Raw genomic sequence first — 15069 nt, 5'->3', positions numbered from 1 at the left:
ATAACCAACAGAAACCCACTGTGCAGCACATGGGAAAAAAGTTAAAAAATAAAATAAAATCCCAACTTCCAAAATGGATAGGGCGAAGTTAACTAATTTGCCCCACAAGACATGGCCACTAAGAGCAGAGGCTTGAACTGTCAAAAAAAGGCTTTCTTTTTGCTTAGTCTGTGTTGCTACCACTTCTCTACACTGATTTTGCTTTACAAGTTTTTTAAAAGCATGACAACGTAGAATTAGTCAGCGAAGGGCTGGCGTGTCCCACTGGGAGAACTAAGAGGAATTGAAGAAGTGGGAGCCAGAGAGGCGTTTGCTCTGCGTGCAGCCCCGTGCTGAGTTCTCACCCTCCATGCTTCCTACAGCTCTGGCAGCAAGGCCGTAAGGCTGAGGGAACTGAGACTTGAAGAAGTGACTGATCTGTTCAAAGCCAAAGCATAAGAATGTGGGAAAGCCCAGGCCAGCCTCCCCTGAGTCTAAGACTTGCCCTCTCCTCCATACAGTCCCAGCTGTCCTAGGCATTCGTTCTAAATCAGCCGGTCCCTGAAATGAAGCCACGGGAGCAATGGCTGGACGGAAACATCCGGGCACCTAGGCACTTTTATAAGTTGTGGTTTGGAAATTATTTTTCAAAGGCGACACTTCCCCACTGCGTGTGTGAGCTGCTCGTTGAGAACGGAGGGGTAGCTTCAGGAGCCTGCCTATCCCACCCTTCAAAATCAGAAGGCGGCCGTTGCCTTGGCCATCCGTCAGGGTGAACCTTTTAAAGGGTGATAGCTTTGCCTGGGACAGCAGTACGTTTCGAGTGCCAAGCGTTTAAATGGTTTCTGACAGGCAGAAGGGGACAGAGGCCGTTGGATGTAATGCTCATGACAGACGAGAGGAAAAAAAAAGGCGTTTTGTCAAGTTTCCAAGAGCATGGAGGACAAGCAGGACAGGAGAGTGAGCGTGGTTCTAAAGGGGCAAAGCCAAGGCTGACAAGTGCCTGGGAGGCGCCCCGGCCCTGGAAGGCCGCCCCCAGCGGATGCCTGGGCAGGGCCTCCACACAGCACAACCACAGGTAGCAGAGGCGATTTGTAACTGAGCCACGTGGGAAGGAGTGTTTGCCAGAGATGTCAGGAGAAGGGAGGTTGAGAGCAGACAGTAGCCTGGTCCCCTGCTCCCTTCGGCATAGCAGGGCCAGGTGATGAGACGACTTGGAAGAAAAGCTTCCTGAATCCAACTCGGTAACAGTAGAGGATTTGGGGCAAGTCAGTTATCCTGTCTGAGGTTTTCTAGAGAAGCTATCGGCATCATTATACTCCTTCTTACAGATGAAGGAAGAGTCCAGATCAAAAAGTACCAATAATCAGAGCTGTGCTTTGCATTCAAGTGAGCCCTGCAGGCCCTTCTAACTTGTCCGTGACTCTCTCCCTAACAGCCTGAATACCCTATGTGTGCTGTTGACATTAGAAAGTCTCATAAATGGCTAGTTACCAGCACAGAAGGATATGCACAATGGACAGAGAGGTGAAAAAGACAAGTTCAAAATCAGTATGATCTAATTTATTCCCTACATATAAATATACAAATAGACACACACACACACACAGAAGAGACATGCTGAGAGGCTAACAATATCTCACAGTCATTGCTCCTTGACTCAGAAAATTGTATTTAAGTTTCCATTGTTTTGCTCATCTTTCTTTTCTACCACAGATTTCTGTGCTATTTTTGCTTTAAAATTACAAAAGTTGCTCTTTTACCTTTAACTAAACAAAGGTGACAAATTGGGTTTCCCTGCTGGTTCAGTGGTCCAAAAATCCACCTGCGGCGCAGGAGACGTGGGTTTGATCCCTGGGTTGGAAAGATCCTCTGGAGGAGGAAATGGTAAAACCATTTCAGTATTCTTGCCTAGAAGATCCCATGCACAGAGGAGCACTTCGAGCTACAGTCCATGGGGTCTCAAGGAGTCAGACACGGCTGAGCGACTAAACAACAAAACCGAGGTGACACTGGAGGTTGTGGGACAATACACGCTGGCCTTTTTCTAGGTGTGAAGAGGATTGCCATTTTGGCGAACCTGGGATGTGATGACAGAGGCTTGTTCTGGGGACCACACCCACTGGTCAGCATCGCCTCCCTCTGCCCACAGTGGTCTTCCTTCTGCCCCACCTCTTATCCCCCCCGCCAGGTGTTCTTACATGGTCTTGACCTTGCCACTTGTCCGCAGGTATGCCTGCTTTCCTCTCAACAAGAGTCAGGTTATATTTTAGTATGGAATTACTCTTTTAAATGTAATTAAGATTTGGTCTAATTAAATGTTATAAAAATTCTTTGGAGAAAAGTTAGAATATTTTGAAAACTATAAAAAGTCCAAAAAATCACTCATCAGTCCCTCACCTTGAATTAATAGGGGACTCAGGGAACTGATAAAGTTGGACTACCCAAGGAAGCTGGTGGAGTGATAGGCGATGGGGAGATGAGGGAGTCAGGATGTCTTTGGACTATACAGGACCCCTGCCCTCCATCAAGGCAGCAAGGCAGCATGGGAAAACCTCAGCATCTTGGGGCCAGAAAATCTGGCTTCTTAACCTCTTTCATCTGTACAAACAGTTTACTAAACTTTGCTGACATTCTTTCCTGAGAATATCCCAATTTCTTTTTGGAATGAGGTAGGGAGTGTACAAAAGGAGTGATTAAATAAGTAATGTATTTCCTTTTAAAATAATACTGGTTCTTCCTACTTCATCAGGTGGGTTGGAGTGTTGAGATGGTCTGAGCGAACACTGTATATAAAACGGAATGTGGGACACTTGTAAATGCACATCACAGTGACCCAGGGTGGGTTCTGGTTGGTTTCAGGGTGGCTTTTCCATGCCGCAGACATAATGAGGTCACAACAAGGGAGGGACCTTTACAAGCCGGCCTGTGAGACTGTTTCCCATTCGGCACTCCTGCTGCGGGTGAAGCCAGGCCCTCCCTGCCTTTCCTCTCTCTGTTCTGACCACCTTGCAAACGTCTTGTTTACAAATCACCATCCATCAGCCACTCCTGAGTGTAGTGGAAAGCAAGAGTGTGATGGACTGAGCTCTTGTTGTCTCTGCCTGTAGGTAGGATGGTGTAGGGGAGAGAGTACAAGCTTTATAACCCTGGCTCTGCTGCTTTCAGTCCCAAGACCTTGAACAAAGTACTTGCCCGTCTGGGCCTCAATCTCTCCATCTGTGAAGTGGGGATGGTAATCCATATAGGACTGTTGCTAGGATCACATGAGAAAATGTGCAGGAATGACCTGGCTCTAAGAAGTTACTTTATAAAATGCCCCTTCTCTTCCACCTCCCTTTAAAAGTGTACGTTAAAGGTGGAGAGATGGAAGGGGAAGAGAGGGTGAGGAGGACCCAGCAGGGGTCCTATGGCAGGGAGGAAGCAGACAGGCTGGGAAGCCTCCTCTCAGCTCCTTGCTCCTCAGAGGAACCGGGCTGCTTGTTTCTCCTGCAGGTTCTGATTCTTGCCATCGGCCCTGATTCACAAATTTCTACCCTACTTTTTCCACACTGGAAGTTGTTTTCAAAGTTTTAAAGGGCATGGCAATTCAGAATTAGTCAGTGAAAGCCTGGCGTGTCCTACTATGGCATGTTCCATAGTACTAAGAGGAATAGCAGAAGAGGAAACCAGTGGGGCGTTGGCTTGCCCTGCACCGGCCCCCTGCTGAGTTCCCCACGCAGCATACTTGGTACCTCTGGCAGCAAGACTGTGAGGCCAGCGCTTTATAGTGGAGGTCACTGAGGCTTGGAGAGGTGATGTATTTTTTTGCACACACATTTCTCCACAAGAGAAGCAGCACTCACAGAGCTTTGTCTTTCATGAGCTCTCCTAGGCTATAATTCATCCCTGCAGTTGGTGTTAAGATGCTTCAAGGGCATCACTTTGTCTAATATTCAAAGGACACTAATAAGGGCTATGTGTGTGAGTCGCTAAGTCATGTCCAACTCTTTGTGACCCCATCGTTGTAGTCTGCCAGGCTCCTCTGTCCATGAAATTCTCTAGAAAAGAGTTCTGGAGTGGGCTGCCATTTAGTTCTCCAACAAGGGTTAAGATACCCCTTTTTCCCTTCATCCAAATTCCCTGGGTTCCCACCAACTAAAACCAAGAACTGCTGATTCCGAAGAAGCAGAGGAAGGGGGAAGTGTGCTCTGATGCCCCGAAGACTAGGGTCTCAGGATGAAAGTTGTGTTAATTATCATCCCTTTGACTGAAATTTTGCCAAAATCAAAGTGTTACAAATCAGAGTGAAACTCATGCTTTTAGGGATCAAGAAAAGAAGATGATTTCAGTGTAGAAAAGATTAAAAGCAATATTAATACTAACTTGCATGTACTGAAGTTTTGTTTTGTTTTTTTTTTAAAGTCTGTCTCTTGCTTTAGCTTGCAGAATTCTTTCCGAGTTGTCTGCCTCAGTGATGTCCCCGAGTCCAGCTAGGGGGCTTCACAGGTGGCTCAGTGGTAAAAAGAATCTGCCTGCAATGCAGGAGATGAGAGTTTGAGCCCCTGGTTGGGAAGAAGATGGCAAAACCCATTTCAGTATTCTTGCCTGGGAAATCCCATGAACAGAAGACCTGGTGGGCATCACAAAAGAGCTGGACGTGACTTAGAGGCCAAACAGTAACAATAAACCCAGCTAGTCTCTGATGTTCTGATGGCGAGTTTCCAGGTTTGGATGCGTTCCCAGGAGAGGGTCCGATACAGAGCAGTGGCAGTGATGTTCTGGTTCATGCCTCACCCCTCTCTCCTCCACCCACACAAGCCTCTGTTGGAATCCCTGCTTCAGACAGGACCTCTCCTGTTCATCCCACGTGGCGGTCAGTCAACCATCCAGCCATTCACTTGAGTTCCATTCTGCCCATCAATCTTTAGCGAAGGCCTGCGGTGTACCAAGCTTTGTGCTAGGTTCTGGTGGCAAGGGCATACCCATCCCAACCTCTGCCATCAGAATTTTTCATCTTCCAGAGGCTTCGATGCTCATTTGCTGAGGGGCTCTGAGTGCTATGCACCATTTTCAGCACTGAGATGCAAAAATAAATGACCCAAGAATATTCCTAAATTACCTTCTGTCACACCCTGTTCAGAAGCCTTTACTAGCTCCTTGTTGCCTGTGGGATACCTGCCTGTTTCCCGGGGTTTACTGCTTTCTAATTGCTTATCTTGCTTAGGCTGAATTAACAGCTCCCCCACATTTGTTCCTCACTTCCTCCCTGTGCACATGCCTCTCTTACTCAGGAGAAATAACTAATCCATCCATCGATTCATCCATCCATTCACTTACATAGTTGCTGGCTAACTCATTCAGTACCTATTTTCCTGAGTTCTAAGTCCTAATTTTAAAGCTATGACCAATCGAGACAACATATTAAAAGGCAGAGACATTACTTTGCCAACAAAGGTCTGACTAGCCAAAGCTATGGTTTTTCAAGTAGTCGTGTGTGGATGTGAGAGTTGGACCATAAAGAAGACTGAGAGTCGAAGAATTGATGTTTTTGAACTGTGGTGTTGGAGAAGACTCTTGAGAGTCCCTTGGACTGCAAGGAGATCCAACCAGTCCATCCTAAAGGAGATCAGTCCTGGGTTTCATTGGAAGGACTGATGCTGAAGCTGAAACTCCAGTACCTGGGTCACCTGATGGGAAGAACTGACTCACTGGAAAAGACCCTGATGCTGGGAAAGACTGAGGCAGGAGAAGAAGGAGACGACAGTGGATGAGATGGTTGGATGGCATCACTGACTCAATGGACATGAGTTTGAGCGAGCTCCGGGAGTTGGTAGTAGACAGGGAAGCCTGGTGTGTTGCCGTCCATGGGGTTGCAGAGTCAGATATGACTGAGTGACTGAACTGACTGAAGTCCTAATCTAGGGATTCTGTGATTCCTGAAACCAGCTCCCAACCCACTTAGCTCCCTGGGGTGATCACTCAGACCCCTGGATTCACCTGCCATCCCTGCCCACTCCCCCAAGAGTGGCCACCTGCTCTCTTTCTTTTCCTCTAATCACTTCCTCCCATCAAAGCCCATTCAAGTTCTACGTCTGGGCAGCTTCCTCTGGACCACTCTCATGCCCAGAAATCTCTTCCCGCTCTGAGCTTTGAAAGCACATGAATTTCTGCTTATTCTCAACCCTGATGATGGAGAGCCTCATGTTAAGGCCACTAATATGTGTATCCTGCTGGATACAGTCCATGTTTTCAACAAGCAGGAAGTGAGCCTGAGCAGAACCCCAGGACAGAGATCACAAGGGACTTGCTACCTGTCACTTGGTATGTAACCACAGGCTTAAGTGACTTGAGAATAAGTCAAATTGTAGGAGTTAAACACGTGGATAAGAGTATCTGTCATGATCATTACAACTCACTTTACTGAATGATAATTCCATGTTAGGTAATTGGCTTCCATTATTTTATTTAATCCACATACCAGCTCTGTGAATGTTCATGAAAATAGCCCCACTTTTCAGATCAGGAGCTGGAAGCCCAGCATGACAAAGAGAATTGGCAAGATGGCCACAGGCAGAGCTGGGGTCAAAACCCTGGTGGGCCCAAACCCCGGAGCCATGCCTTTCCACTTTGCTTTGACCTCACATTCACACAGGGACGGAAAGGGACCGGCTACCAGGGCCATGAGACTGAGGATGCACAAGGATAGAGCAGTTTGCTAAGGAGCCAGCCATCTAGGTTGGAATCCCAGTGCTGTCCCTTGCCAGCCGTGACACGCAGGGCAAGTGGCTTGATCTCCACCCTGAGTTTCATCACCTGTAGGGCTCAGATGACCCAGTACCCCCCACACCTTGCAGGATTGCCCTTTGAGGGTAAATCAACCTTTATGAGCACAGCATGCTGGAGCGAGTGACACATAGTGAGTGCTGTTTAAATGAGAATTGCCACCATCCTTGTTACCTCTCCCTGCAGGGCACCTTCACAAGGGCTTAGCATGAATTAGCTCCTTGATTCCACACTGTGCCCCAGGCGGGCACCCAGCTTCCCACCCACCCCCTCTCTCTCCATGAGTGATCATCACCACCCCCGCCCCCGACCTCACGGGTGAGAAATGCACAGTGGGGGGTGGGCGAAGAGGGGTGAGGGAGGCGGTGAGAGGAGCCTGCATCTCCTGGAGGGCTCACCTGCCACCCAGAGCCCCCCTCCTCACCCCCCAAAGAGAGGAAGGGCCCCCAGGCCCTCCTGGGATGGCACGTTTGTTACAGAAACTATCACTCCTTGTTGCTTTCCGGGGAAGGCCTGTGAGGGGTTCACTGAGGTGTCTGAGTTGAGAGTCTGCTGTGTCTGTGTGTGTGGCTGAGTGTCTGTGTGTTTCCGAGTGTGTCTTTCTATTTGTGTCTCTGTGTGTCAGTAAATGTGTGTGTGTGTCCTTGTGTGTGTGTGTGTGTGTGACCTGTACTGTGAGTGCCTCTCTGACTGTGTGGTCTGTGCCCACGCTCATCCAAGGGCATGTCCTGACTCTGAAGCGACCGTTGTGGCTGACTGAGGTCAAGATACTGTCCCACGTTTGGAGGCTCCAGAAGGAAGAAGCAGTGGTCAGCACTTGTGGTTTTTGCCCTGTGCTATTTTTAAAGTTAAAAAAAAAAAAAAATACAAGCGGAAACTCATTGTCACTCGATAGCTAGGTCAGATTTAGATAAAGTCCGGGCCCAGAGCTGTGGGTGGCTGGCTGGTGTGACAGGGTGGGCTGGAGAGACCCCGCTGCTGGCCCCGGGTCTGTGGAGCCTCGTCGTGCCCACAGCAATGGAGACCTCTCTGTCTTCTGTGGGGAGGACGCCGCCCCCTCCTCTGGGCATCCTCACAGTGACCTGTGAGGTCGCTTCATCATCCGCATTTACAGATGAGGAAACCGAGGCCCTGGGGGTCTCTCACTGGCCCAAGGTCACTTCATCAGTGAGTGGCAGGGTTGGGGTTTGAACCTGGTTCTTCTGCCCCCAAAGCCCCCTCTCTCTGCGCAACTCTGCGTACCATCCCCTCCTCCCACCCCCAGTTCTTTGTCTTCCACCAAGTGCTTCAAAAAGTGAGGGCTGAGCCGGCCGTTGGCCTGTTTAACCACCGATTTTCCATGAAGAACATGGTTTCCTTCAGAAAGATCGATTAAAACAAAGTCCTTGCAGAGAAAAACGTTCTCTGAGGCATCTTGCAATGTCAGTGTAACCCACGCTGTTAACCACTTCCTCACCATATCAGGGACGCTGGCTTTTTATATCTGTAGAAAATGTAGATCACAGTAGGGGGCCCCCTCCTGAAGCCCACATCTCCTCTCAGCCTACCTGTGGGTCAAGCCAGCCCACCTTGGCCCCCGGCAGTCTGTCGGCTCAGTGCTGATTTAGAACGTGGGACTTTGGCCTTGAATATCTTGAGTGTGTAAGTGCGTGTGTGTGTTTTCCCCTAAGGACGAGCACTTGCGGTGGTCTTCATGGTTGGAAACACACCTGAGGGCACAGGGGCTCTATTCCTCACGATGGTGAGGGCTGGTGCCCCTACTCACTGCCACCACTGCTGACCTCCAGGCCCTGGGTTGGCTGGTGTTTTACTTTTACTACTGCTTAAGCCTGGAGCTAGGACTTGCCCCGGTTAACAGATGCTAAAGCTCAGAGCAAGTCTTTGATTGGAGACCCGCAGAGCCCCTCTGTGCCTTAAACCCCCTCATCTATAAAATCGGGTGATAATTCCCCCTGCCTAGTGGGATGATTGTGAGGCTTAAGTAAATTGTGTGGGTGCGTGCTCAGTCATGTCTGACTCTCTATGATCCCCTGGACTGAAGCCTGCCAGGCTCCTCTGTTCATAGAATTCTCCAGGCAAGAATACTGGAGTGGGTAGCCATTCCCTTCTCCAGAGGATCTTCCCGACCCAGGAATCGATCTAGAACCTTCCACTTTCTTCCTGGGTTCCTGAGCCTAGTACATTCTGAAGCCTGACTGTCTGAAGCCACAGGCTGTTTCCGCCTCTGATAAGATTTTTGTGCTTGGCTAAGCTGCTCATTTCCCTATTTCTTTATTTCTGTGTTTATCAAATGGAAACAGTAACAGCTGCTAAAATACACAGCTATTGTGAGGACACAATGAGATAAAACAAGATTAACTCAAGTTAATCGAAGTCCCCAGTCAATGGCTGTTCTGTTACTGTTGTTAGAGGCGGGATTGTCAGTAATGGTAGTGATGCCGGCAGTCCTGCCCAGGCTGTCTCGGATTCCGTGGTGGGCCCCAGCCTGTGTCTGAGCTGGAGGGAGGGGTTGACCCACAGAGGACAGGCCCCAGGATCCTACCCTGCTCAACTCATCTCTTCTACCTTGGGCAGAAGATCCAATCCCACCAACTGTCCAGGCTCAGAGACCCACCGCCCAGGACCTAGCAACCACCACCTGCCTTCTTAGAGAGAAAATGCTCCCAGAGACCTAAAGGTTTTACGGAGACTTACAATGACTGCCGATACAATTTACTTGCACTATGACTGTGTTTCCATCACCTTCTAGGTGGGCATCTATTTTAAAGTCTGACTCTATCTTAACCAAGCCAGGAAATCTTGCTATTTAAGAAATCCTCAGGAGGCATCAGTGGGATATACCCACCTTTTGCAGAGTCCTCTCAGAGGACAGTTCTGATTTTTGTCCCTGCTCAACCACCATCAGCTCTTTGTCTCAATATGCAACCTTAGTTCGGGCTTCCCTGGTGAGTCAGATGGTCAAGAATCTGCCTGCAATGCAGGAGACCCAGCTTCCATCCCTGGGTTGGTAAGATCCCCTGGAGAAGGGCATGGCGACCCACTCCAGTGTTCTTGCCTGGAGAATTTCATGAACAGGGGAGCCCAGTGGGCTACAGTCCATGGGATTGCAAAGAACTGGACTGCATGATTCACACACACACACACACACACACACACACACACTCAACCTTAGTTCATAGTCAGGACTGAAGATCACTCTGTCTATTGCTCTCACTTCACAGCAAGAAACCTGAGGCCCAGGGAGACTCATTCAAGACCACACAACATGTTGATGTGATATTGATCAGCCCTGACCTCCCAGATGCCTATGGGTGTGCAGGGAAGGGTCCTGGGACTCCCACACCTGGAAGAAGGATGCAGAGCCTTGACGCGGCCCTGGGGTCTCTGGGCTGAGCAGGGAGTGGGAGATGATCTAGACTTTGGGCTCTGAGTCTGCTCTCTCTTCCAGGGTGGCTCTGCACTCTCCCCAGCTGCTGTCATCAGGCCAGAGAGGGCTCGGCAACAGGCAGCTGCTTTGGCAAAGGAGGTTGGCTGCCCCAGCTCGTCCGTCCAAGAAATGGTGTCCTGCCTCCGCCAGGAGCCGGCCAACATCCTCAATGATGCCCAGACCAAGGTGGGCACTCATGTGTGAGTTGGGGAGGGAGGGATCTTTTACAAATGGGAACCAGGCCAGAAAGGAGACAGGATCCACCTAAGGCCACGCAGTAGGCTGGTGACCAGCTGGGGCCGAATGCATATTCCCTGACTGCCCCACCCCTTCCCTAAGCTGTGCCTGGGCTGTAGTACGTCAAGGACTAAACTCAGGTCCTGAGGATTGATCGGTCTCTGCATCAGATTTTATCTGTACTATGGGGATAATAGGGTTTCCCAGGTGGCTCAGTGGTTAAAGAATCCACCTGCCAATGCAGGAGACCCAGGAGACCCGGGTTCGATCCCTGGGTCAGGAAGATTTCCCCTGGAGGAGAAAATGGCAACCCACTCCAGTATTCTTACCTGGGGAATCCCATAGACAGAAGAGCCTGGTTGGCTACAGTCCAGGGGTCCCAAAGACTCAGACACTACTGAGTGTGCATGCAGAGTGGGGTCAATGATGGGAGTGGGAGAAGAAGATGAGGTGACATCTGTAAAGGGTCTTGCTGGGATCGTGGCATCACCCGGTCAGGTCACAGTGATATGTAGGGTACTGTGGGCAGGGCTGCAGTTCAGTGAGGCCCCCACGCCCCTTAGACATGACAGCTGGGTGCTGCTTCTCCAGCGTATAAAGACGGTGCTCACAGCCCCCAGGCTCCCTGCCTGGCCCTGATATTGACAAAGGGACTCTAGCAAGAATAACTTGTCATCTGAACTGAGGCTTTAATCCCTTCTGCAGCGGGCCTGGACTCATGGACCTGGAGCAGGTCTTATCCTCAGCTCCTCCAAATATGGGCTAATTGGATCATGACTAAAGCTGATGAATTTCCCCCATCATGTCCTGCCTTTGGCCACCACCACGATCAGTATCTCTTACAGGCTCAGGCTTACCCATTTCTCCCAGTGGATCTGTTGTCACATCAGTGGGAGGTTCTGGGATGCTCCCCTAGGGACTAGTCACTGCTCCGAGGAAGACTCGCCGTCCTGACCCCGACACTGTGGCCTGGTATCCGGCCTGCTTGCTGTTCTGACCACATTGCTCTTATTTCCCAGTAGAGCTTTGGGTGAACAGCCAGCGTTGCTGTTCATTATGGTTGAGATTTGATTAAGTGAAGCAACTGTGTTGTGCTCAGTAGCTCAGTCGTGTCTGACTCTTTGTGACCCTTTGGACTGTAGCCTGCCAGGCTCCTCTGTCCGTGGGATTTTTCAGGCAAGACTACTGGAGTGGGTTGCTATTTCCTCCTCCAGGGGATCTTCTCTACCCAGGGACTGAACCCTCATCTCCTGCATCTCCTGCATTGGCAGGCGGGGTTCATTACCACTGAGCCACCTGGGAAGCCCCCAGTGAAGCAGTACATCTGGCTGTCCCAGTATCAGTCTTTAAGGATGAAGTCTGTGTAAACCATGACACCCCTTTGCACCTGATGCAGCTGCTGGCTGTGAGCGGTCCCTTCCACTACTGGGGTCCAGTGGTCGACGGCCAGTACCTTCGAGAGGCCCCAGCCCGAGCGCTGCAGAGGGCCCCACGGGCCAAGGTGGATCTGCTCATCGGAAGTTCTCAGGACGACGGGCTCATCAACAGAGCCAAGGCCGTGAAGGTAGGTGTGAGGGGCCTCGGGGTGTGGCCCAGTGACTCTGGACCTAAGCAAGACCTTGGTCAAGAGTCATGGACTTGCTTGCTTATTATTTTCAAGACAGTCACTGAAAAGCTACACGTACAAAAGCTCTGTAAGGACTTTAGGAGATGGTAGTGGGGGTGGGGTTCAGAAATAAGACACCTGCTGTGTTGTGAACAACACAGACACAGACACATCCAGAAACTACATCTGTGAATGTATGAATCACAGTGGGAAACTACCAGCAAGGCTGACTGAGAGCTCTGTAGCCTCAGGGTTCCAGGCTGTGCGTACCCCCTGTACCCACGAAGGATGCTTATCCCATGGAGGCTGGGAGAAGGAGAGGCGGGGGGATGAAGGGAGTCTGGCAGGGAAGCCCAAACTCGAGCCTTGTGGTGGCTTGTTGGAGACACAGCAGAGTGTGAGGGACTCATGGGGTCATTTATCTGCCTGAGCACACGCTTCCTGCTCAGACCAGAGAAGCCATCACTCCTCACTAGGATGCGGCCACCCCCGGGAAGGGGTCGGGCACATTGGCCCCTGGCCCACCCCCCTCTCCCTGTCCAGCTGCTCCTGATGGCCCTCTAGGTTGTCAGCCTGGGATGGTGGGCCCAGCGCATGACACACACAGAGGACACTCAGTGTTGGCTCAGTCTGACTCTATCGACTATAAGGCAGTTTCATTGGAATTAATAACAGCAAATAAGGATCATTAACACAGCCGAACGGGATCTCTCATCCTTTGGATGATTCTATTCCCTTGTGTAATCTACCTCCCATGGGGGAATCTATCTTAGAGCAAAAGAAAAAGAAATACAAATCACCATTTTGAGATGAGATATATTAATATATAAAGGTATTATCACAGCATTAATTGTTATAGCAAAACATTGGAAGCAACTCAAATTTCCATGAATGGGGAAATGGTTAACTGAATGAAGATACACACAAACTATTGAATATATATAATGCAGGTTGTAAAAAGAATGAACCAGGTACATCTCTCCTGCCTTGAAGGTGCCTGTGATATGTTGTTGAATGGAAAACAAAAGTCAGAACCAGAGGAGTGTAAAATTAAGGTAGTATTCGTATATTAAAAAAAAAAAACAGTGTATATCTGTAAATATGTAAATGTGTATAATTTTATATATTTCTATATGAAAGGATACACAGCAAACAATTAACATGGGCTATCTCAGGAGGTGCATTGGTGTGAAAAAGAATTTTCATAATACTATGAATTTAGTATTATGAACATTACTAACATACCTATGTACCCATTATCTATAACATACATGATATATGTATGCCTATACAGGTATGTATGGGCTTCTCTGGTGGCTCAGTGGTAAAGAATCCAACTGCCAATTCAGGCTATATGGGTTCGATCCCTGGTCCAGGAAGATGCCCTGGAGAAGGAAACGGCTACCTACTTTAGGATTCTTGTCTGGAGAACCCCATGGAGCCTAGCATGCTACAGTCCATGGGGTTGCGGTCGGAAACGATTTAGTGACTGAACAACACCATCTGTATGTGTATAAACAGAGAGCATTGTGTGTGCGTTTGTGTTTGTGTGTGTGTATTGGGAGATGGCATACAGCAAAGCTTAGTCACTATCAGCTTCCATCGGGTGACTCACAGCCGTGAAGAAGGAATTTTGCCTCTGATCCATCTCTGTTTTTCTGCCAAGCACTCATCTATGTCTCAGCCCTTTATTTCAAGGGTCTGCAACTTGGTTATGAACCAGACTGACGGTTTCACTCAGGAAACACTGAAACAATGTCGCTATCTACCACTAGCCCTGGGCTTTTCTTTAAAGCAGAGGCTCTTCAAATTACTTTTGATCAAGTCTGTCATCAGTTATAAAGTAGTAAGCTTAGTCATTCGAGTATAAATAATATACAGGCATAGTCCTATACTAATTGTTATAAAAGATTCACAAAAACAGAACGTTTTAAAGCATGAGAAAGAAATGAATGTCCTTTCTTGCTGCATGCTCTATGTACTCCGTGTGGGAGACAACGCCCTACGGCACGGGCAGGATGGAAAGACATGTGCGTCGGCCCTGGATTCCCTTCCATGCAGTTCCTCATTTCACATGGCCCGGCAGGGGAGGACTCGGGAAGCTTTGTGTAGAAGGTATTATATCCTCCCAGCTCTAAGTCTTTGGACCATGCACTGAAAATGCATCCTAGCCCATCTCCAACCTTAGAGAGAGGGGAAGAACTACATTCCTGGGAGCCTAGGGAGCCTCCTAGAGAGGTGGGGGGAAGCAGACCCTGGCAGCAAATTCCAGCAAATGCCACACGGCATCGCGCAGAGCTCCCTGCGTTCTACAGTGGGTCCTTGGTGGCTGTCCGTGTTAAATACAACAGTGTGGACGTGTTGATCCCAGTTGACGGACCTGGTGCTGGGGTTGACTGTAGGGCATCTCAGGTTTATATTTTGGGGGTGATGACAGCCCAGTGGAAGAGGATGGTCTGCGGCTGCCTTGGTCTTTCCTCTCCCGGCAGCATCTTGGGATTTTGCCAGCTCTGCCCTGAATCTCTGAGCCCCCACGGCAGGGAGCCTGGATCCAAAGGACTAGGAACCCTCCCTAGCAATGTGTTTCCTTTCCTCTCATTGAGTTTCCCTTAGAGGCTTTCAAGGAGCTGTTTCCTTGGTCCACTTGCAAAGAAAGATGGTGTCTGCAGAAGAGAGCTCTCTGCCCACATCCAGAGGCAGGTAGGGGGCCAGGCTCCAGATCAGAGAACTGGCCGGGAGGTCGGGATGCAGTAGCGCTTGGCTCTGTTCCGGTTTCTGCTTGTATCCAAACCCCGTCCCGGCCAGTGCTCCCTTAGCGCCTTTGTTCTGGTTGGACTGTCCCCGTCTTACTTCCCTTCTGTGTTTGTCCTCCTGTGAACAGGCAGTAGTGAAGCCATTGGCAGGGTCTTGGGAGACTATGTCCCCCTGGGAACTCACCTAGGGGCTGACTGGAAAATTGGGAGGAAGAAGGATGCGGTAACAGTCAGGCTTGGGGCCCAATGCACACTTGCAGAGCCATCACGTGTACATGTCTGCATCTCCTGGACTGACCTGT

At 49.6% G+C, this 15069-nt stretch overlaps 1 protein-coding gene across 1 annotated transcript in view; it reads left to right on the top strand.

The window, feature by feature from the left end:
• TG (thyroglobulin) overlaps positions 1–15069 on the top strand; it is a 237245-nt gene that overhangs the window by 187431 nt on the left and 34745 nt on the right. The window contains exons 42-43 of the mRNA XM_061123155.1: positions 10193–10357; positions 11805–11972. Coding sequence (XP_060979138.1) covers positions 10193–10357; positions 11805–11972 — 333 coding nt within the window. The remainder of the gene's footprint in view (positions 1–10192; positions 10358–11804; positions 11973–15069) is intronic.

This window comes from Dama dama, chromosome 21 (genome assembly GCF_033118175.1).
Source record: "Dama dama isolate Ldn47 chromosome 21, ASM3311817v1, whole genome shotgun sequence".
Classification (NCBI taxonomy): domain Eukaryota; kingdom Metazoa; phylum Chordata; class Mammalia; order Artiodactyla; family Cervidae; genus Dama; species Dama dama.
This window is presented reverse-complemented; position numbering and strand designations above follow the sequence as displayed.